The 23,988-nt window shown below is 45.0% G+C and overlaps 1 protein-coding gene across 1 annotated transcript in view; it reads left to right on the top strand.

Moving 5' to 3' along the window:
- The window catches only part of e2f2 (E2F transcription factor 2), a 45,330-nt gene extending 22,015 nt beyond the window's left edge, over positions 1–23,315 (top strand). The window contains exons 2-7 of the mRNA XM_060847299.1: positions 12,902–13,007; positions 14,315–14,534; positions 15,485–15,643; positions 16,231–16,345; positions 19,253–19,481; positions 21,111–23,315. Coding sequence (XP_060703282.1) covers positions 12,902–13,007; positions 14,315–14,534; positions 15,485–15,643; positions 16,231–16,345; positions 19,253–19,481; positions 21,111–21,358 — 1,077 coding nt within the window. The 3' untranslated portion in view covers positions 21,359–23,315. The remainder of the gene's footprint in view (positions 1–12,901; positions 13,008–14,314; positions 14,535–15,484; positions 15,644–16,230; positions 16,346–19,252; positions 19,482–21,110) is intronic.
- The last annotated feature ends 673 nt before the right edge of the window (positions 23,316–23,988 follow it).

Here is a 23,988-nt window from a genome sequence, read left to right as displayed (position 1 = left end):
AAGTGTTTGGCTCCCACCTTCAACATGTCCTGTACAATATAATGGCCACAGCATTCTACTATCTGTGCTTTATGATGAACTCTGACCTGTAAATATTTTCCATAACGTTTCTCCTTATCTTTTTAGACGCCCTTATTTGTAACCTGTATCTTGCATTATTTCTTCTTGCATTTAGTGACCAATAAGCTCACTCTTCTACTATCACATAAGTCTGGTTAAGTTGATTCATTTTAATACAAATTAATTTGTAGAAGTGTTCATAAGGGAAGGAAGTCTTTCTAAATAAACCTTGTCGCAACTGACTGAAAGAGATGGAGTTGACAGCTGAATGACAAAGGGAAGCCGGTTCCTTATTCTTCACACGGGAGCTTAACAATTTGGGGTAAGATATTGGGAACCTCACCCTAACGACAGTTGTTGGTGGTATCCTGGCTAATACTTATGCCTTCATGGGCATCACTTATATTTTTATTAAAATTCACTAATTTTTGATGTGGCTGTTTCTGGAATCTTGGCTGTCTTCAAAGTTGGGCTGTCACATTTCTTCGTGGAGAAAGTGAGGTCTGCAGATTCTGGAGATCAGAGCTGGAAATGTGTTGCTGGAAAAGCGCAGCAGGTCAGGCAGCATCCAAGGAACAGGAAATTCAACGTTTTGGGCATAAGCCCTTCTTCAGGAATCTTCCTGAAGAAGGGCTTATGCCCGAAACGTTGAATTTCCTGTTCCTTGGATGCTGCCTGACCTGCTGCGCTTTTCCAAAAACACATTTTCAGCTCTGTCACATTTCTTGCATTACAATAGTGGCAATTTCACAAAAAAAACTGTAAAATAGTTTGGCACCTCATGAGGTTGTTAAAAAAAAGTACTGGAGAAATGTAAACCTTTCAGTAAAGGCCCGTGTGTTTGGCTGGCTTGTGTCTTGAAGGGATCTTGTTAAAGAATTGATGATGAAAGGGATAATGGATGAATCCAAAGTGTTTATGTGTGTGTGTTGGAAGGAGATTGGGCATTGTGAAGTGAATTGCTTTGTGCAGTTGGGAGCAGGTGTGGGTGTTCCAGACTTGGAGTTCCAAGCTCTTTCAGCAAAATGTTCCAACATGTTTCAACCTTTTGCTTCAGCAAAGTTGTGCCTTGCCATTTGGAAACTTGTCTCTTCTACTTGTGTTTGTACTTTCAAGTCTTTTCAAGGAAAGCTTGTAATTTGGAATCCAGCCATTGTTGCATTGGAGTGAAACATGACAGCAAAGTTGCATACAGAACAGCAATGCAATGAAATGATGTGCAGATAATTTGTTTTCGAGTCTTTTGTGATTCCTCAGAGTTTGGGCATGCCCAGCTGACTGTGCACACCCCCAGGGCAGTGTCAGAAACTTGTTCATCTAGGGTCCCAGTCAGGCTTCTCCCCGTCCGACACCTACAAATGCTGTTGGTCTATCCCAAACAGGATGTGATTTGGGTTCAGTTCATTGAGCTCCTCATGGGATACTATTGTCATAGAACATTGCAGCGCAGTACAGGCCTTTCAGCCCTCGATGGTTTCACAGGTCAGCGCAACAATCTGAAGCCCATCTAACCTACACTATTCCATTCTCCTCCATATACCTATCCAATGACCATTTAAATGCCCTTAAGATTGGTGAGTCTACTACAGTTGCAGGCAGTGTGTTTCACACCCCAACTACTGAGTAAAGAAACTACTTCTGATATCGGTCCTATAATCTATCACCCCTCAATTTAAAGCTACGTCCCCTCGTGCTAACCTTTGCCATCCGAGGGAAAAAGGCTCTCACTTTATAATCTATTAAACTCTCTAATTATCTTTGTTTCAATTAAGTCACCTCTCAAATCCCTCAGCCTTCCTCGTAAGACCTTCCCTCTATACTAGGCAACATCTGAGTAAATCTTCTCTGAACCCTTTCCAGAGCTTCCACATCCTTCCCATAATGCGGTGTCAATGACTGTGTACGCAGTACTCAAAGTGCGGCTGCACCAGAGTTTTGTATTGTGTATTGATGTTGGAATCTCTTTCTTTTCCCTATTTATAAACTTCATTGGCAAAAAGTGTGGTGCTGGAAAAGCACAGCGGTCAGGCAGCATCTGAGGAGCAGGAGAGTTGACATTTCAAGCATTAGCTCTTCATCAGAAATGTGAAGTACTTATGCTTGAAATGTTGACTCTCCTGCTCCTCGGGTACTGCCTGACTGGCTGTGCTTTTCCAGCACCACACGTTTTGACTCTGATCCCCAGCATCTGCAGTCCTCATTTTCTCCCAGCTGTTATCATTGGGTTGAGCTTTTATGTGAACACAAACAAACGAAACAGACTATTCAGCCCCTCAAAACTTGTTCTGACGTTCAATTGTACCATAAAAAAGCAGTCGGAACAATTGAACAAACATTCCTATTTTTAATTTGTTGAGATTCTGTTAAAGGGAAGCATTTCTAATCCTGGAGAATCTGTCTACCTCCTGTCCCTTGGAGATTGTGACCAGAGTATAGTTTGACACCCTCATCTGAAACACTGCCAGGTGTGGTGTCGAGGAATTGAAGCCAGTTTCCTAATTCAGTTGCAATGTAACGTAGTTAGTTCTGATGTTATTATACAGTGTCTTTGAGCAGCATTGGGTCAGGAAGTTGTTACTTCAAGACCAGTTCCAGAGGTTTGCACACCTCGTGCAGCTGAGAGTCTGAAGTCTTCAATGTTGTGCAGAATTTTGTGTGCAGAAGTTTGTACGCACCAGGTTCCACCATCTCCAAATGATCTCACCTTTTTGCCTGGCCAGCACTTTTTCTGTCTGAATGCAGTTGGCTACTGTCCACAGACCCAAGGACAAGAGTACAATGCTGAGGTGCCTTTCAGAGTTAAACTGTGTAAGCTCTTGCTTTTCAGGCTTGCATACTTTAGTGATGTGGAGGAGAGCAGGTAGGAAGGTGTAGAGTAACCTTTTCCACCAGCAAACCCCTCCCTGCTGCCCCAGCCCTTGAATTTGTTTATTAGCCCTTTTACAATTGTGCCTCCCATCTCTTCCTACCCAGTTGTCTGTCCTTTCCTGTGCATTTGATAGGCATTGACTATCTTCCCCCAACACAACATTCCTGCTGAAGTGTTTCAGGAGTTAACAGCTGCAGCAGCATACACATAGCGGAAAATGGAGTGACAGGAGGTGAGTAAGCAAACCTTCCGCTGGGTCCTAGCGCCAGCCTTGTTTTGTCCCAGTTCACATGTCCTCTTGTGAGGCTGTTTCCAGTCCCACCTTTCTATATGCGATTGGCAGTAACTCCAAAATAGCATTGCTCACCCTCCCAAAGTCTCAGCCTGGGTCTCTGACTTGATTGATCTGAGGCCAATCCAACCCTACCCTGTAATTTTATACTGTCGTTTCTTTAAAGATTAAAAAATGTGACTTGCAAATATAGTAGTACTCTTTTGAATTGGATACTTGTGAACTGTAATTGTGCAAACAGAGTAATTTAACAGAGAAATCTTTCCCTTCGATTAACAGGGTGGGTACCTCTGAGTTTGAGAAGCCTTACTGAATTGGAAATCTCCATTTGTGTGCCCCTAAATGCACAGTGCTCTTTTAATTCTTACAAATACTGTAAACCCTCTGAAACTGGGAGTTGGGGAGAAAATGGGGAGAAGGAAAGAGTGACTTTCTTACTCTTCCTCCCCCTGAGGTTAGGGGAAGGAGAGACAGACAGAAACAATGGTTTGTGCAGGTTTATGCAGAATAACTGCAGGCAAATTAACAGAGCCTTAGAGTGTGCCAATGAAAATGTCCCGCACCCACAACATGAGTGTTACGTTCACGCACTTGCAAACACACCTGTCAAGATGATAGCTGCCAACAGGTGTGGCCTTGTCATGGTGCAGTGTTAGGTCAAACCTGAGGAAATCCAGCCTGTCGCATCAACTGCTGCCTATTTGCCAGAGAGTCTCAGTTTAAAGCTCAAAGGCCCTGCTTTCATTGAACAGCATCTGCTGTTGTGGACTATAACCTCTTCCTAAAGTGGAGGCCAGTCCATGGCACACATTGGGGCGACAAAGGGTTATGTCCATGGCGATCAGGGATGCTGGGGCCAGGGATCAAAGTCTTTGGTGAGAGGCAGATATGGAGGCTAACCCCCTAATGACTGTTAGCAATACAGTGAACCTCGCTCCTGCAGTGAGTAGGGGGGGGTCAGCTCATAAAGGGGCAGAACCTCATCAGCCAATTAAACATCAGCAAATTGTTTTTTTTTGCCAAATATACGATCATAATATGCTGAAGCAGAGAAGACTCTTGCCATTTTATACAGTCTGTCTCTGATGTGCAGATTTCACCTTGTCTCTGGAATTCAGCTGTTTTGTCCATATTTGGACCAAGGCTATAATGAGGTTAGATGCGAAGAGGCCCTAGTGGAACCCAATCTGGGTGACTGTTAACAGGTTATTGCTGAGTAAGTACCCTTGCCAACCTCCATCTGATGAATGGTGGTGGTGGTGTGAGCTGGGTAATTAGAGTGATCAGATGTTTTGTTTCTCGTGTCCAGGACATACCTAGGCAATTTTCTATATGTTTGAGGAGATGCCCGTGTTGTAGCAGCACAGGAAGAACTTGGCTAGAATCACCGCATATTCTATAGCACAAGTCTTCAGGGTTACAGCTGGGATGTTGTCAACAGCCGTCCCTTCTGCATGCAGTGGTGGTTCCTTGGAATCCCTTTCTCCTGTATTAAAGAGGCTATTATAAGTGCAAGTTTATGTACAGTTTTGGTATGGAATGACCTAATGTTCTCATGCTCCGGTATCTGTTATCTAAGCCTCCTTTTCTGTTCCATGATGGTCAAACACACTCCTGATAGTGGAAGGAGATGTGATGGCTTGCAGTTCTAGTGCTCTACATGACTGATGTTGACCAATGGTTCTATGATGAAGAGACAGGGGTGACAACAGCTCAGCAGAGCATGCAATGTTGAGATCACTGAAAGATAATTTGAAACATGGGCCCTGAGGGAGAACCAAGCTAAGATCAGGGAGCCCAGAATTTAAAAAAGGCTTCTTCATCAGCAAGATGATTAAAGACCAGAAAGAGTAAAGGTATTTTATTTTTGCTGTGAAGACCTTTTGTCCATTTTCCCCGTACAATCATATGCTGATTTTTGAGTCGTCCTGCAGCTGAGTGAACAACATAATGGAAGCCATAACTACTAGAGTGCCTGGAAAATAAAGTTTTGCTTTGGGGAGTCTTTGTTGAATCCCCTGAGGGTGGTCACTATCTGAGAGGTTCCTGGGTCTGCATTGCCCCACACAGCCATGAAATCTGAAACGGTCTCCACAAAAGTGCAAGCCAAACAGAGAACAGCCAGGGAATTCCTAGAGGCATGGCACTCATCCACTGATTCTATCAACAAACACATCGACCTGGATCCAATATACCGGCCACTGCAGCGGACAGCAACTGACAACCGGAAGCGGCAGAGGCAAGCCACTATAAATGCCGAAGGAAACATGACAGAAGCGCTTCACAGGAGGCTCCCAACACTGAGGATGTCACCTAGAAAGGGGACGAAACATTTGCAACAAAAATTCCCAGCTCGGCGAACAGAACCACAACAACGAGCACCCGAGCTATAAATCTTCTCACAAACTTTGGTCTCCACAAAAATTGGTAAGCTCAGGATGAAGGGGAGTTCATGGTGTGAGTCAACTGCCAAGTTCCCAGCCTGAGCTTGAGAATTTTGCTAAGGGTTAGAGAATCTAGATGGAGTTAAGGTGCAGGTTAGCCATGAATTAACTGAAGGGCCGAATAGGGTTGAAAGGTATAATGGCTGCCTCCTACCCCCTATTGCAGTCAGAAGAACAAAAGCTTTATGATCCCTACTTTATCATCTATCTTGCATAGCACTGGCAGCCATGTGCAAGCAGAATGCTGAGTGGAGGCCTCTCTGAGCCCCAGTGCCACAGGATCAATCATCCCTCCAAATTGTGTAGCTCCTCCGAGGTTCTGATTGTGCTTATTGTCCTACCAATACATGGATCTCCTCTGACAGATGTTTATTCTGAGCTCCGAGAAATAAAATGTAAAAGTATTCTACATGTCCGTGGTTGGATATCTGAGGGTTTCCTCCAGTCCATAGCTTCACCGTCGTCCCTAATTGCCGAGACACTGAATGGGTTCCTACTCGTTTTGGGTGTGAAAATGAGTCCGAGAGTGACTTTGTGTAGTGCCTTTACCTTCAAACATTCTAAAATGCTTCACAGAAGGATAATTGAGCAAATGTTGACCTCAAACCATGCAAGGAGATGTTGAAACCATGATTGAATGGCGGAGTGGACACGATGGGCCGAATGGCCTTACTTCCACTCCTATGTCTTATGGAAACAGGATCTTGGTCAAAGAGAGAGAGGTTTTAAGGGAGCAACTTGGGAAAAAGAATGAGAGGTAGAGAGATTTGGGGAGGGATTTGTATAGCTTAGAATGGAGGCAGCTGAAGGTGCAGCTGTTAGTGACAGAATAAAGGAGGCCAGGGACGCTGTAGGGGCCAGAATTGGGGGAATGCAGCGATCTCCAAGGTTTCTCTCTGGTTAAAGCGCTGAACTAATTAACACTCCTAGCCGAGCTCTGGATAATTTGATAGCAAATTGAGCAATGTTTCTGCAAATTGCACCTGCCCTGACGTGTCTTGTTTGCTGCCTGGTCTATAGTATAATTTTAAAAAAACAGCAATGTGATCATGACCAGATTCTGATGCTGATTTAAGGGACAGATGTTGCCCAGGACAACTTCCCTGCCTTTCCTCAGCATAGTGCCATGGAATCTTTTGTATTCAGCTGAGCAGACAGGTGGCGCCACAGTTTAATGACTCTCCTGGAAGGTGGTATCTACAACCATGCAGCACTCCTTCAGTACTGTGTTTGGAATTCATGTTCTGCAGTTGGTGACTTGGGTCATGATGCTACTAACTGAACTATGCCTGGCACTGACTAACTTTCGTGCCCAGGTTCTGGCAAGCTTGGTGGTGCAATAGATTGCTCCCTAATTTGATGGGTAACTGGCAACTTCTTACAGCAAACACAAAGTGGCTGGGACTCTTGTTATGGGGATGAAGGTGAAAATGGAGATTTACAGTGTACCTAATGCAAAACTAGTGACCTCCAATTGCTGGATGGGAGCTCTTTCAATTGCCACTGCTAATGTCAGTCACTGAAAAGCTGTTGGATGATTAAAGTCCTCGAGCTGCCCCGGGAGTCTCTGGGAGCCCATTGTGTGGCTGTGACAATGCTATTCAACACCAAGATAATTCACAGCACAACAGAAAAAGGATATCATTCAGCAAGTTGGGAAACTGAATAATGGTGGCGCCGGTGGGGGAGTGTGCAAGAGAGATCTGAATGCACGGTGACTCTGCCAGAGTTTGAGAGGCATGCGTGGTGTTGGAGCAGCCTGGCCCTGGCTGTGTGAACCCGCTCCAGGAGTTTGAGAGCAGCATGCCGTGAGACCACGGCACACTTGTCTCAGGGGGATCCACTGGGAATGGGCTCGAGGTATGAACTTTGAGAGCAAGCATCTGGAGAAATAGCTTTGGAACTGTGAGGCTGGGGGTTGAAGGTGAAGAGGGAGTAAAGGGGGACAACTGGAAATGGGATCAAGTAGTAAGTTGGAAAGTAACAAGGCATTCGTCAATGGGTTAGCGAGCATGGAAAGCAATGGAGTGAGGGTCTGTATGTCACAACTGGAATCCCTCACCCGTACACCTTTCAATACACTCTTACTCCAAGATACCACTCAACCTGATCTTTTGTTCTTGACCTAACACTTGTGTGGAACTTGGAGCATTTCTGAAATAAAATTGGATTCCATTTGCTACACACGAGGGTGATGTACAATATTAAAAGATATGGCACTTAAAGTTGCTGTTGTATCCTTGAAGGAAAGAGCCTATGTCCATGTGCACTGGATGAGGGGAAGGCTCTGAGCATTGTGTTCCTCTCAGCTGGCCAGAGGTCCCTCTCCATTCTCTCCAGATATCTGGCAGAGGGAGGTCATGGACGGCAGAGGGAAGTCCATTGAGGGCGGTGGCTCCCATCTGAATGATAATCAAAGGCCAACAAGGGGTAGAAGTCAGATAAGGGGATAGCTTCTCGGCCTGTTATATCTGTTCAGGGTTAGACTTGGAACTGCAAGGGTCTGAGATTGGTAAGTGTTCTCAAAATAAAGCTCTTCGGCCTGCACTTGGTTTACAATTCCTTAATTGCACAAAACCATTCAATGGCCAAATTGGAGGTTTGTTGAGTGAGGAGTTTGGGGATTTTTTGAGAGAGAACTATCACAGCCACAACCCAGTGACCAGAGGAGAGCAATGAATCTCAAATGGATCCTGCAGGGTATCCTTCCTCTTTTCCTCTTGTGTTTTGGGGAGACAATGAAGGCCCCTGTCTAGCAATGCAACTTGCTGCTACAGTGACCATGAAAGACGGGAGCTGGACTATTCAGCCCATTGAGTCTGCTCTACCATTCAATGAGATTATGGCTGATCCGATCATCCTTAATTGTGACTTTCCTGCTTTATCTCCAAAACCCGTTGTTCCCTTACTGATTTAAAAATTTATCCTGGTCTAGAGGACCAGTAAACATCCTAACCTCGATGGCTCTCTGGAAAAACATTTCACGATTCACTACCCTCAAATTCCTCCTCTTCTGTCTCCAACTGGGAGACTCCTTACTATGAGATGGTGCCCTCTGATGTGTGGGACTCTTGCACAAGGGGAAACAATATCTCCACCCCCCGCCCCGAGGATCGTTCCTGCTCCAACTGGGGTAGCATAGCAGTAATCAGCAGCTCTTCAGAAGATGTAGGGAGGAAGTGAGGCCTTGTCTGTAGGCCCTGAGCAACTCGAGTAGTTAGCTGCCTGTGTCAGTGAGAGATTGGCTGGGTGCGGGTTGTTCGTGGTATCAGACCAATTGAACAACAGGCTTCAGTTGTCACATTTGTGATAACAAGGTGTCTGGGAAAAAGACCTGGGTTTGGAATCCAGCCAAACAGCGTGAGATCGCCCTTCAAAAGACTTTTGCCATGACAACGCCCCTAGTGATGAATGGCTGCAGTTAATGGTTTTCCTCCATGATGCTTTGTGGTTTCAAAGCCCTCTGAAGATGCAGCAGCTCCGCTGGTGTGGTTTGTGGGGCTGTTTGAATGCTGTGGGCTCCTGCACTGTCACAATTGCAGAAGCTCTGGCCTGCTGAGCTATGGGTGTGACTTGTCTCAGAGCCAGAGTGTACACTCTAAATGTTCCAAGCTTTCGTGTTGAATCAGAAATGCTAATGATTGTGACAATTAGCTTCTAAGCTCTTGGGCACTTGTTCCTATTTTCTACCTTCCTTGCAGCTGCTGAACCCTCTTCTCTTTTTCCCAGATGCACTGCCTCACAGTCAAATAGCTGCTTCCTGCCATTGCGCCTGGAGGTAAGCATTGGCTATTCAACTTTTGGGAGCATTGCAATGGAGGCCCAGTATCCACATCTGTGCTGGGAGGATTCACTCACTCTCTGCTGGTTGAGATCCTGCCTGTTATTTGTCCCCATCAAGCACAGTTGTGTTGCCAACCCTTCAGGACTTTGTTGGACTCTCGAGGAATTGGAGGATCATCTCCAGGCCATGTCAGCACTAACAAAAACATTCCCGGGAAAAATTATCCTTGGGTCAATTAACATTGGCTTCCGAGAACACCTCTTGATGCTAGCTGTGTAAATATTGGAGATGAGGTAGTGAGCAGTAGCAGGTCACTTTGACGATGGAGATGAGAACCTGACTTTCTGAACGGCTTTGGAATTGCATGTTTTGAGGATGGACAGCTGGTTCTGTGTAAAAGTGGTCAACTGTGTAAATGGCTGGAATGTGAGGTTCATGTAGTTAGAGTCGTGAGGCTTTGCTCTTCAATGTGTCCATCAGCTGGCAAGGCAAGCAAAGGGTACATCAGTCATAAAGCAGTGGGGCATTTCAAGACTTGGGGCATGTTGTAAAGATGAGAGGAGAAAGCTTTTAAAGACAAGGGGGGGGCGCAATTGTTTTTTAAGTGGAGCAGTGGTAGATGTGGATACAGTTACAACATTTCAGATCTGTATTTATTTAAATGAATAAGACATATTTAAAGAGACGTTGATCAAGCGTAAGCAAATAGGACTAGTTTAGTTTGAGATTATGGGTCTGGTTGGACCAAGGAGTCTATTTCCATGCTGATTGTTTTGGTGGCGACTTTGGCACTGCCCTGGAATCTTCCAGAGTTTTGTCTCAATGAGTGGTGCATTTCCCTGCTGAGTTGTTGCAGGAATTCACTGCTTTTATGAGGCTGTAGGACCTGTTTCTGGATTGGGTAGAGGAGGGAGGGTGCTGTGGTCACTGTTTAACCCTCATTCATTCACTCCCTGCCTTTTAACCATGTTTTTGCAATTGTGTTTGCATGATATTGTTTAACTGGGCTTGCATATTGTCACTCGATGTAAAACTGTTAACATCAAGCCTAATATAAATATTATCATTTAATTATACAAAGTGCATTTTTTTCGTATTACAAGAGATGTGCATAACTATAATGGGTCATACAGATTCAGAATGTTCAAGGCCATTCATTTGAAGGAAGACTTGCATTTACATAGCACCATTCCTGACTTCCAGGTGCTTAAATACTTTAAAAAAGGATGAATTACTACTTCTGTAATTGCATCTTGGCTGTATTATTAGGACTGGGACCTTTTTAACGAGCTGACTAAGTAATATTTATTAGTCAAGACACTAGAGAATTTTGCTGCTGATCTTTGAATGAGTGCTGTACAGTCTTTTTACTAGCCATCTAATAGGTTTATGTCTCCCTCCAGAGGCTGATAAGTTCAGCTGCGCAGAAGGAGTTATGTAGGCATCTATCTGTAGAGTATATTTTAATGTCAGTGGCCGTCTTGTTAGTATCTAATTGCTTTAGTGATGGTAACTATTGAGGAGGTCAAGATGAGAAGGCAAACTGGTGTTGAGAATTTGTCCATTGCTTGTATTAAAATGAGTATAAAGAAGAGTGGGTGATACATGGCTCAGTGGTTAGTACTGCTGCCTCACAGCGCTAGGGACCCACTTCGATACCACTCTCGGGTGACTGACTGACTGACTGTGTGGAATTTGAATGTTCTCCCTGTGTCTGTGTGGGTTTCCTCCAGGTGCTTCAGTTTCCTCCACAGTTCAGAAATGTGCAGTTTAGGTGAATTGGTCGTGCTAAATTGTCCATAGTGGCCAGAGATGTGCAGGCGAGGGATAAGATTGGGTGGGATGCTTTTTGTAGGGTCAGTGTGGACTTGATAGGCTGAATGGCCTGCTTTCACACTGTGTAGGGATTCTATGAAGAACCTTTCAGAAGGAAGGACAGTGAATTTGAATGGCACAGAAAACTACACGAGTAAATAATGAAGCTCTTCCAAAAACTCTAAATATGGATAGTTTCTCATCAATCGGTTGAAAATGCCCATTCTGTGCAATTGAAGATTTTTCCACAGGGTCCACTTGGCCCCAGACTGCCTCGCAAAATTAAAAGCGGGTGCACCTCCGATGTGTCCTTGATGTGAAGTGAACGTGGGCATGCTCCCTCATTGTCTTTGGTCCTGCCACAGACTGGGCTTACTGGAGTGCCGTGGCAGGCGAAATAGAGAAGGCCTTGGGGATGGAGATGGATCCGGTATCTCCTCCTCTTAGCTTTGCTCATTCACTTTTTCATTCGATGCACACACAAAAAAAGGCTTTTCAGTGTCCTCCCTTTTTGTGCAAAAAAGAACATTCTGTTCAGGTGGGTGTCTGAAAATCCCCCGGAGCTGTCGGGCTGGTGTAAACTAACCATGGAACACATCGCCCACGCCCCCCTCGCCTTAGACTTTCTCACTAGCATGGTGCACCATATAACCAAGAACTTTTATAGGACACGGCGTCCCTTTTTGGACTATTTTGGTACACCATACTAATAAGAGCCTTTATATAGCCATGGCAATTCTATTTATGAATCTGGTATCCAGAGAGGAAAAACTACGAACATATGAATATGTATAAACTTATGCACTCTGATCGAGGGCTGTTCTTTGTTTCATTGAGCTTTTATTATGGTGGTGATAATAATAATAATAATAATTAGTAGTAGTATTAAGATTCTGCTTTGTTTTTGGTTTAGTTATTAGTTATTATCTATTTATCTACGTGATTAGTGGGTTTTTTTAACATTGGTTTGAATTGTTTGGTTTTGTATATGTTATATTCAAGAATTTTTTTTCCCCCCAAAAAATTTTAAAAATCTGTTCAAAACTGTTTTTACACCCTTCTGGAGCAGGGTGGACTTGGTCAGAGGTAGGAACACTATCACTGTGGTGGGCCTCCTGGGTTAGAGATGGGAACACTACCACTGCCTCACAAGAACCCTTAGAGCCAGTAGGCTTGGAGTCCATTTAACACACCCAGCTCTGCCTCCCCCAGTGTCTTTTAACCAGTGAAAGGTTTTTAAGAGTAAACTTACAGAAACACAAAATTGGGGTTACTTGCAATCTAAGTTGGTTGCAGCCATTCTAAAATTGACCCCGATCCAGTCCCCTCGGCAGAAATTCCTGCCTGTGGTTTTTATCCCTATTTGTCTCTACTTTATTGAAAGAGGTTGGGATTATATCTACCTGCCTCTGTCAGTTGAATGGTACCTTGTTTGCTGTCTACCTTTATGTTAAAGAATGAATGTGTGGTATACAGAGCGGAGGTGGTAAAGCAAGGCTGTTTTTTTTTTTAAGGAGTGTCTTGACTTTTGTTTTTGAGGCTGTCCTAGGAGCAGAATAACTTTAGGAAATTTTAGATTGCAGCATTTTTTTTAAGACTTAAAGTTCCGATCTCAATCCCTTTTATTCCCCCCTCAGGCAAAACGCAAACTGGACCTGGAAGGCAGCGGTCATCAGTATTTACCGGAATTTCGAACTCCGAAAGGCAAAGGCAAAATGCCGGCCAGGATACCCAGTCCGAAAAGTGAGAATATGTCGTTGTGGTGGGTCACGGTGAAAAAGGGAGGACTTTCCACGGTTCTGTGCAAACCGTGGTAGAATTGAGCTCCCTTAAGTTGATTGATCTGGATTTGTGGGGAACTGATATTTAGGACTTGTTTGTAGCTTCTGTTCTCTCCTCTGTCTCATCAAGCGAAGAGAGAGGCAGCAGTAATTATCCGGAGTTTCCGATCTTGATCACTGGACTTCAGCCCAGCCCTTTCCAAAGGGAGTGAAGAGATTTACAAGGAGCTGTGTAGTTGAATAGGCTACCCTTGTTTAGTCTAAACTGCTAGGTGAGATCGGCTGGAACTAACGCAGCCACGCTCTGCTGGGGCCTAGTGCCCTCAGGTGAAAACCGAGTTGAGAGGACTTATCCCACCCTGCCATAGCTTTCCACAACTCACTCGGTCATCTCCACTGTAAGCATCTACCTACAACAATTTGTCTTGAAATGGACTTTTTAGGCTCCAGTTATTGAGTGGCCATCAGCTATCATTTTTTTGCAAGTGTCTACAAGTGGTACTGAGGTCAAGGGACCTCCATTATAACAGACTGGAGAAGCAGGGAACGCAAGCCCAAGATGGGACCCTGAGAGGTTTCCTGGCTGGTTCAACAGGGAGCTCCACTGGTGAGGAGTTTGGTTATTACAGCACACCAATATGAGGTAATTGGCCAAAGAAACCGAACAGAGCTGAACAGAAAAGCTTTACAGTGCCCCATAATCTGAAATGCGCTGCCCAATGGGGTGGTGGAAACGGTTTCAATCATAACTTTCAAAAGGATGTGTAAAGTTAGCTGGGTCCTGGGAAAAGAGCAGGATGTGAGACTAACCAGAGTGACGATGGACTGAATGGCCTTTTCTGAGTTTTATTCTTGTAAATGTTGATATTTTGCTCCCTTGTCTGTGGGAAATCCCCTCTCTCTCATATCTGAACTCTAGAGAGTACAAGCCCAGTCTCTTCCATCTTTCCTCCATGCTGTCACCTCAAGAATTAATCAAATGAATCTCCATTGCACTTTATGGGCCATCCTTCCTTGGGTCAGGCCTAAAAATGCACCCACTGCTCCAGATGTGAGCTCACCAAAGCAATATACAACTGAAGCAAGACCTTCTTTATACCCGTACTCAAACCAACTTGTACTGAAAGCCACTGTTCCACCTACCTTTCTAAATGTTTGCTTGTTGATTTTATGAACTTCCTTATCTCTCTCCTTCTCTGATGTTTTCTCTGCCTGCACAATAATGCATTAAAACCGGTGTGGTGTTTTATTTTTAATTGCCGCTCACAGCTCCCAAGTCTCCTGGGGAGAAGACTCGATATGACACCTCGCTTGGACTTCTGACCAAGAAGTTTGTCCATCTCCTCAGCGAGTCTCCAGATGGTGTCCTGGACCTTAACCGAGCAGCGGAGGTCCTCGAAGTCCAGAAGAGGCGAATTTACGACATCACCAACGTTCTGGAAGGAATTCAACTCATCCGTAAAAAATCCAAAAACAACATTCAGTGGATGTAAGTCGTTCCTCGTCCTCTGGGCTTTTCCAAATGAACCCAGCCTTCAACTTGTGATTGAGTTTCTGTACCACTGGTGAGTCATTGCTCACACGACGTGGACAGCCCTATGGACGTTTGCGATATCCAAGTACGTTGTGGGCCCACTGTCCCCGTTGGTCACTTGATATTGGAACTGGGTCAATCATAGTGGTCCCTAACGTGAGACCGTTTCCTCTCCCAACTGACTGAGCATCCGTTGCCAATAAGCCATTGGCATGGCCCATAATGAAACATGGTCCCTTTTCCTTTATGTAATTATTGAAAGAAGTCAGTGAGGCGAAGGGGGCCATACTCATGTCCAAAGATTACCTTGAGAATTGTATGGTGTCCACATCCCTGTCTTCAGTCACAATCTCACCTGCCTTTTGTCTGCCAGTTAGAGTTGAGAGTGGGAAGGGGCTAATATCTCCAACCTATCCAAACAATTATCACCTTACCAGCCCTTTGGCGAATTGGAGATGGAGCAGACTCTTCCTTTAACTAATTGGTTGATTCTCCAAACCAATCAAGCAGCTTATTCCCTGGCTCCAGGTTTTCTAAAGTTACATATAAGCAAAACTCTTCAGAGAAAATTTTTAAAACAACGGTTTAATCCCTATGTGATACTTCTGCATAAACTTTGATTACAGCAATATCTTGAGAATTAATTTTCAATTCCAGTGTTTAGGAGTTTCTGGGGAATTTTGGAAGGTTGTTGTGACTTGTTAAAGCTTTATTCTTGTGGATATTAAAAGCACCATTATAGTCTCCGATTGTGATGTTCCTTCCTTTGCCTCCTGTTTTATTTTAAAACAGAACTTGGTGCTTGGGATCAGAGACACCTCCAAGAGAGCCCTAAGCTCCAGGTTGCAGAAATGGAGCTTACTCACTCTCTCGCTGGCTCACTGACTCCGCCTTCCTTTCCACAGGGGCCGCAGTCTGTTTGAAGACACATCGGTGGTGGCGAAGCAGCAGTGCCTCAGGCAGGATCTGACTGATCTCATGAGGAAGGAGCGCTCCCTTGACGACCTCATCCAGAACTGCAGCACGCAGCTGAAAATGCTGACGGATGATGAGGAAAATCAGAGATATCCTTCCATGTGTTAAGTATTCTGTTCTGCATGTCTCATTAATGAGTTGCATCTCTATCCCAATGGTGGAGTTATGCCCCGTATCATTGTGTCTCTTCCTCATCTTCGATCTGCCCTTTTTTAAAAAAAATTCTAGCATCCCAACATCTGCAAAAGCAGATGTATCTGGTCATTAGTCCTCCCTGTTGTTAGTGAGAGCTTGCAGTGTGCGCACTAGCTGCCCTGTTTCCGATTTGGCCAGAGTGACTACAGTTCAGAAAACCCCTCCATGTCTGTGAAGTTGCTTTGGGATGTGCTCAATTTGTGGAAGGCACTAAATGAATGCAGCTCCTCTCTTGTGAGTCTTCCAGGGGCCTTGCCTCATGGCTTTGTTCAAGCATAGGGATGTTGGTCGTAGCGATTGAGTGCTTCAGTCTGGGAGATCCGAGGGGGTGTAATGTGAGTCTACAGTCTCTTGCGAGCCTCACTTGTCCCCTGCCTGTCAATCTTCTCATGGTGGAATTGGCCATTGCTGGGTGAGGCTTTGTGACATTGTGTGTGTCTTTGGAATCAGTCTGTTCATTTCCACCTTGACCTGTGCTCACGCTAGCCTATGTCACATACCAAGATATTCGCTCAATTGACAGCTTCCAGGACCAGACAGTGATCGCAGTGAAAGCACCACCGGAGACCAGGCTAGAGGTGCCTGATGTCTGTGAGGTAAGGCATGCTGTCCTTCCTGATCTCTTCACCCCAATGCCCGTGGGTTGGGCTGTGGTTTCAACTCCCGTTCGGCAACTTGCACACAAATGCATGGTGGTCACACCAATGCAGCATTGAAGGAATGATGCACTGCCAGATATTCTGTGGAAGCTGTGTGTGCCATCTTGGGTTTCTAGAAGGTTCCAGGGTGGCTTTTTTTTTGTTTTAAGAAGCTTCCGGGAGATTTCCTTCAGTTAACATTTAAAACCACATTTCTGCTCGCATTGCTGTTTGGGGGAGTTGGTTATGTAAATTGGCTTGTGTGGTCCCTACATTCCAACAATGGCTACATGCTCAAGGAATTTCCAAACAATTGTGAATGGTGCTGTGCACGCGCAGATTAGCACTGCTACCTCAGAGTCAGAGACCCGGGTTCAATTCCCGCCTCAGGCAGCTGTCTGTGTGGAGTTTGCAAATTCTCTCCGTGTCTGTGTGTGTTTCCTCCGGGTGCTCCAGTTTCCTCCTATAGTCCAAAAAAATGTGCAGGTTAGGTGAATTGGCCATGCTAAATTACCCATAGTGTTAGGTGAAGGGGTAAATGTAGGGGAATGGGTCTGGGTGGGTTGCTCTTCGGAGGGTCGGTGTGGACGTGTTTCCACACTGACTGCAATGTCTTAGATTAGATTAGATTAATGTGGTTTGGAATATCACCATAAAATAGCTTTGAAATATCATCACTGTTAGTGTTTTCATCAGCAGTGTGTTAATAATTGGGACGCAGCATAGCAGTAACCTCAGGTTCATGGTCTGGCATCGTTGGTTTGAGTCACACTATTACAGATAGTGCAATTTGAGTTCAATACAAATCTGGAATGAAGTTAGCTTAATGGCGATCGTGTAACCATTGTCAAGTATTGTATCAGCTATCTGGTTCACTATTGTTCTTTCTCAGGAAGAGAATCTGGTGTCTTTACGTGGTCGGACATAAATGTGACTCCAAACCCACAGCAATATGGTTGATTCAGAACTGCCCTCTGGATAATTGGGGATGGGCAGTAAATGCTGGCTGGGTCAGTGAAGCTCACGTCCCATCAGTGAATACAAACAATGACCTTTATTTACATAAACATTGGCCCAAGAATTCCGAAGGATGCCACACAAAACCCAGTCGGATGCTGAAGCCGAATTAAAGCAATGGTTTTATGGATTAACACGATCCTCTGACCTCAAGGTTTGGTGTAAACAGGGCTTCAGCGACCAAGCTGTCATTAAGAGAGTGGGGACCTGGAAGAGGGTGAGATGCTAGTGACCATGCAAAGCATTGGATGAGACAGTGGCTTCACTTTGTGATGGGGTGGTACAGGGAGGTGTGTGAAATCAGTTGATGACCCCCTCTATTGGAGGAATTTACTCCACGAGAGAAGGTTAGTGGATGATCTGAATGAGGTTTCTGTCCTGGGTGTTTGAAAGGAAAGAGAGAAACCTTTCTCGGTTGGTCAGGGAGTCTAGGACAAGGTGACCTTAAAATCCGAACCTGGTGATTTGAGGAAGACCCTTTCTGTCCAAGCACAGACATGTTTGTTCGACTCTCCCACCCTGTTCTCTTGCTCAGAAGCTTTAAGACCCTGAACTCACTGAATAGAGAACTGCTAGACTTGCTCAACATTGCCAGCACTTAGCTTCTCTCCCAAACAGAAAACAGTAAAATGCTTCTTCAGAAATTGTGACTCGCTCTTCCTGAGAAAAGGCAGCTGAAGCTTGCTGAATTAATAGTGTGGTCCATGGGTCTTTGTTAGGCATAGGTGTGAAATGATACACTTTAACCACAATCCCCCCTGAATCGTGATAACTGAATGACACCACCTGATCCAAACTTAACGAGTGGAGACTTAATTTAGTTTATAAATCTCCCTCGGGGCTGTTGTAGTGCTGTGGTTGTGTCCCTGCCTCTGAGCCCGGAGGCCCAGGTTTAAGAGCTGTGTAAGAACAAGTTGATTAAAAATATCTATAAACTTTTCTAAACCAGGCAAAGTGCTTTGGGACCACCTAGTGGCCAGGGATGGAGCTACACTGTTATGGCAGATGCCAACTGCGTAAGTTTAGAATTTGCAGTATCAAAACCAATGCATCCTTGAAATTCAAAATGTGCACTTTTTTTGTATTTAACTAATTTCTCTCATGCTCTGACACCTGTTCCACCCCCACCCCTCCCCAGAATATACACAACTCTCCCGACTAGCACCTGACTTCACCACTCCTCTAGGAAAAAGTGAGGTCTGCAGATGCTGGAGATCAGAGCTGAAAATGTGTTGCTGGTTAAAGCGCAGCAGGTCAGGCAGCATCCAAGGAACAGGAAATTCAACGTTTCGGGCATAAGCCCTTCATCAGGAATCAGGCTTATGCCCGAAACGTTGAATTTCCTGTTCCTTGGATGCTGCCTGACCTCCTGCGCTTTAACCAGCAACACATTTTCAGCTCTTCACCACTCCTCTATTTCCTACACCCCTCTGACCTCTGAACTCCTCCATTCTGGCTTTTTATGCATCTGCTTTGTTATTTTGCTTTACCATTAGCGACAGTACCTAAACTCTCACCGCTCTCCCTGGACACTCTCTGCTTCTGTCTCCTCCTTTTAAGATGCTCCTTTAAAATCTCCCTCCCAGCTATTCTTTCGGTCACCTGTCCTGGTGTAATGTGACCTGGCAGCCTTTTTTGTTTTATCATTGTTCCTTCGGACCATCTAGGAATACATTTCCATTCAAATGTCCCCATTAAATTGCAAGATGTTGTTGAAACCCCTCATTGGTGCCACCTACATGAATTAACTAGTACTGCAGGGATTGTCACACATTGAAAGTCTAATGTTGGGTGGAATCAGCTGATCTCTAACTTCTGAGATTGACCAGCACCGTGTACTCCTTTTAGCAGGAGAACCTGCAGATTTACCTGAAGAGCACTAATGGTCCAATTGAGGTGTACCTTTGTCCAGAGGAAGCAATGGAGGAAAACAGCCCAATGAAGTACAACACACCTAAGAAGGAGGAGGGTGCTGTCTCTGCAATTCTCCCAAAGGTTGAACCGGGGACACGTGCTCAAGTCCAGAGTGAAACAGAATGTCCGAAAATTGCCTGCAAAGTTGAAATTAAGGAGGAAGGTAATTCAATGTGGGAGGAAATCCTGGAGTCATCCACTTCAGGCCTGGGCAAGCGAGTTTGGGGTTGTTTTGTAAAACAGAAGGGCAGAGTGGTTGAGACAATCTTTGTAACAAACTAATGTAAGCAACAATTCCTAGGATTGTACACCAGAGCAGGACTAGGTTATTTGGCACTGCCATTCATTAGAGGTCTTTGCTCATCTGGTTTTCACACATTTCTACCTTCTGCTGATGCCCACCCTTCCCCCTAAGCACGGACTCCCTTGTAGAACAAGAATCTGACTTTTCTAGTCTTAAATTCAGCAATCTAGCCCGCAAGAGAGATTTCCTGAAACTAGGGACCATCAGAAAAGAGATTCCCCCTCATCGGTGTCTTAAATGGGAGACACCCTATGGTTAAAATTTGCCCACTCCCTCATTTGGTGCAGTATGCTTTCAGTATCTACCTTGTCGAGCCTCTTCAGCATCTTGTTTCAATAAGATTGGCCTTCTAAACTTCAGTGGGTGTAAGCTCCATCTTTCTTTATAAGGCAACCTGTTCATCACAGGAATGTGCCTAGTGAACAGTTTCCAAGTTTTAAGAAGACCAGTGATGTCTAGACACAGTCTTGTCAACACCCTGCCCAGTGGGAGCAAGTCTTTCCTGCTTTTTAGACTTCATTTCCTTGCAGTTAAGGTCAGCATTGCAAAAGCTAGTGAAATGTTGACACTTATTGCAAAAGAGCTGAATTAACATGGGGTGGAGGTTTGTCAGTATAACCAGCCCTTTAAGAGTCCTTTGGGCAGTTAAGAGGTTACATCTTCTAAAGGATGTATTGGTGCTGGATGGGGATTCTCACAATGATACAGTAAGTAACAGTTAAGTTGTAAACAGCTTGCATAGACTAGGCCGCTTGTTTTTGATTGCATACGGATGATTGGGCCAGTATCCCATTTCAGTGTCGAAATTGATTCAAAGGAATGGATCAGGAAGTTAGAGAGGAATTAGAGTGGGAGGCATGGTGGCCCAGTCGTCAGCACTGCTGCCTCACAGTGCCAGGTACACGGGTTTGGTTCCACCCTTGGGCAAATATCTGTGTGCAGTTTGCACATTCTCCCTGTGGTTTTCTGTCCGTTGTTCCGGTTTCCTCCCATAGTCCAAAGCTGCGCAGGTTAGGTGGATGGGCCATGGGAAATAAATAGGATAGGGTCTGGGGTCTGGGTGGGTTGCTGTTCGAAGAGTCACTGTGAACTCGATGGGCTGAACTGCCTGCTTCCACACTGTAGGGATTGTATGACTCTCAGAATCATTTTCTCTAAAGAGAATCTTGAACAAAGGTAAGGCAGTATAAAATTCGAGCTAGACCATTTGTGTGGGGTGTCAAAGTATTTCTTCACAAAGACAGGAAATGGGAAATCTTATAACAAAATGCTATTAAGGCAAGATGTTGTTGAAAATTTTAAAACTTGTAGATTTAATGTGCGGTAAAGATGTTGAAGGTGTTGAGGCGTAGAGGGACAAATGACTCCTGTGCTGCCTCAATCTGTGATTGATTTTATGAAGGTGAGGGGCTGAACAGCCTGGTGCTATCTATTTAACGGTACTAGGTTCTGCCAAATTAAATCATGTCTTTCCACTCTCTCTCGTAGTTCCAGATGACCTGAAGCCAGTTTTGCCGAGCTCGCTGCTGGACTGTGAGGATGGGGTGCTCGGCCTGTCACATCACCTCCTCCAGCAGACAGAAGACCAACTCCCCTCCACGTCCTATGGCGATACCCCTTTTGTCAGCTTCTCACCACCCTTGGACCGGGAGGATTACCTGTGGAGCCTAGAGGATGGCGAAGGGGTCAGTGACCTCTTTGACTCCTATGACCTTGATGAGCTGCTGCGTAACTAGTCCATTTGACCCTACGACATCCCACCCCCACCCTCAGATCCCCTGCTCCATCAAAGGTTCCATCTTCCTGAAGGTGATGAATGACTTTTAGAGAGAAGGCGTTCGCTCCAACGGTCTACCCATGAATGTTTCAAGGGGCAATAGCGGACTTCTTGCTGATGTCGTCAAGGCATCTTAGGAATTGCCAGGAGCGTGATGATCCCAGTGTCTGGAAGCACAGGGATTGGCTGTGGGAACCGGGAGGAACGTGCAGAAGATCTGCTCCATGTGATTTTTTAGTCTGTGCTGCCTTGAGTTTGGAATGGGGCTGTGTCAAAGAGGGAGTCTCGCCACTCTGTCACTGTTGACATGTTTGTTGCTGGTTTTATCAAATTTGACCGTATTGATGCTCAATCATTTCAGGCCCAGTTTACAATTCATGACAAACTTTGAGGTGAGCAATGGGGCAGACAATGCAATATGTTGGGCTGCCTTTCCCTATCACCACTAGTTTTAAAATAAGCCTTGCCCTCCAATCTTCCTCACGTTGTTTTACAGATTTTGGGTGGGTCACCTGTCTTTTATTCCCAGCTTTCTTACTCCCCTGCCTTTGAGCTGTGTGAATGTTACTCTGGCTCCATTTGAAGACAGTGAAGTACATCACTAACCATAACCCCATTGTATTGCACTGTGCCCCTTCCATAGTTTGTACCCCTCTTTGTCTTGTTTCCAATTAGTTCACTCGCTTGCAGAGGGATCATGTGGAGGTATTTGCTCCATTATCTCCTCTGGCCCCTGAGTTTCTGCCATTGGACTTTTGCGTGACCGAGCATGTTGGCTTTTGTTTACAAAGCTTGTAGTTTTTTGGGTCCCCAGAACAGGGTAATCTGTAAAATCGCCAGAGACTGAGCACAGGATTTACTTCCCTGTTATATGCAATTCCCAGGAAATCAAAATGAGTTGTTTTTTATTTCACCAAGTCCTGTTTTCTGATTTGGAAACTGTGGAAGATGGGCTCAGCCGCCTCTTCCAGGCTGTGAGTGGGTAGATGAAGGATGCAGCCTGGGTTGAATCAGTAATTGGAAAGTGAATTTGAGATCACCATCCAATCAACCACGATCTAATTGAATGGGAAAGCAGACGTGGCTCAAGGGGCCCAATGGCCTGCTCCTTCAAATTCTTGGTGTTCTTTACAATTTCATCCCCAGGTGGAATTGGCTGCATTTGCTGTAAATGAACTCGTGCAGTGGAAGTTTCTAAAACTCTTCCTTTTTAAAAGAATGCTCCATCATGTGACCTGATTTCCAATCAAATTTCTCTCTGTGCAAATCCCACATTCTGCCCGTAAATCGTTAAATCTCCTCCAAAGTGCATTATGAGCCTCCGTGTCGTGAGGGCCAGACACTGGGGAGAAGTCGAGAGGAAAAGGTTGAAGAGGGATGACTTGCGGATGTCTGCAGGACCGTGGGCAGGTGACCAACATTGCCCCTTAAGTTGTCCAGCCGTCAGGGGCGTGCTGACACACTGACCCCAAGCCATTGAATCATACAGCACGGAAACAGGCCCTTTGGTCAGCATGGACGGGTTAGGCCAGCTTTCCCAAACTGGCTTAGTCCCATTTGGCCCATATCCCTCTAAACCTTTCCATTCCACGTGCCTGTCTAAATGTATTTTAAATATTGTAATTGTACCCACCTCCACCACTTCCTCTGGCAGCTTGTTCCATATATGCACCACCCTGTCCGTGAGAAAGTTGTTCCTCAGGTCCCTTTCTAAATCTTTTCCCCTCTCACCTTAAACCTATGCCCTCTCATTTTGGTCTTCCCCTCCCCTATCATTCACCATATGCATGCCCCTTTATGATTTTATAAATCTCTGTAAGGTCACCACTCCGCTCCAGGGAAAAAGACATGTTCTACACACAGCCCTCTAAGCTCTGAGAAACTTAGAAGGAATGTTGCAGGGGAGGGTGACTAGGCTCGGGGGGATGGGGGGGGTTGGCGATGCTGGGGTTACTCATGGTCAATATGGTTATGTGTGGGGAGACTCCCTCCAGTGCGAGTGTGTTTAATGGATTGTTCCTCTGTCGACTGTTTACTGATCTGAAATGGATTTTTGGATTTCTGATGGTGCTTTTTTTTTAAGAAGAAGAAAATCTTAAATGATGCCAGTTTTAAAACTCTGCTTAAATTTATGAACTTTTGAAATTGCTGTTTCTCAGGGGATAAGGGTGGGCACCGGTCACTTCCTGTGGATGAAGGTGAGCACCCTTGATTATCTTGAAAGTCACTCTGGCTGTCGCTGAGGTGTTGGCAACCAAGTTAACTCTTCCTTTCTCGTCCTTTTCTGTGATGATTGCTTTCATTTTGAGGTGCCACAATATGCGCGACCGATTAAAACATTTTTCTGATAGGAGAAACAATTCCTTTCCAAAGCCGCATTACGTTGGCACAAGAACGGAACGTATGGTGTCACTAAAACTGTGTCTTTTGAGCTGTGCGTCGCCATTTGCCGCCTCAGTGACCCCACCGCTGTGTGAGTTTGTGGTGATTTCTTGCATCTTCTGACCTACAGCAGTTCAAGTCTCCACTCTGTGGTGGATGAATGCTTTTAATGAGCTGTATATCAAGAAGTGCCACTCATTTAAATTT

Source organism: Hemiscyllium ocellatum, chromosome 30 (assembly GCF_020745735.1).
Source record: "Hemiscyllium ocellatum isolate sHemOce1 chromosome 30, sHemOce1.pat.X.cur, whole genome shotgun sequence".
Lineage (NCBI taxonomy): Eukaryota > Metazoa > Chordata > Chondrichthyes > Orectolobiformes > Hemiscylliidae > Hemiscyllium > Hemiscyllium ocellatum.
The sequence above is the reverse complement of the archived record's forward strand: the minus strand, read 5'-3'. Positions and strand labels throughout refer to the sequence as shown.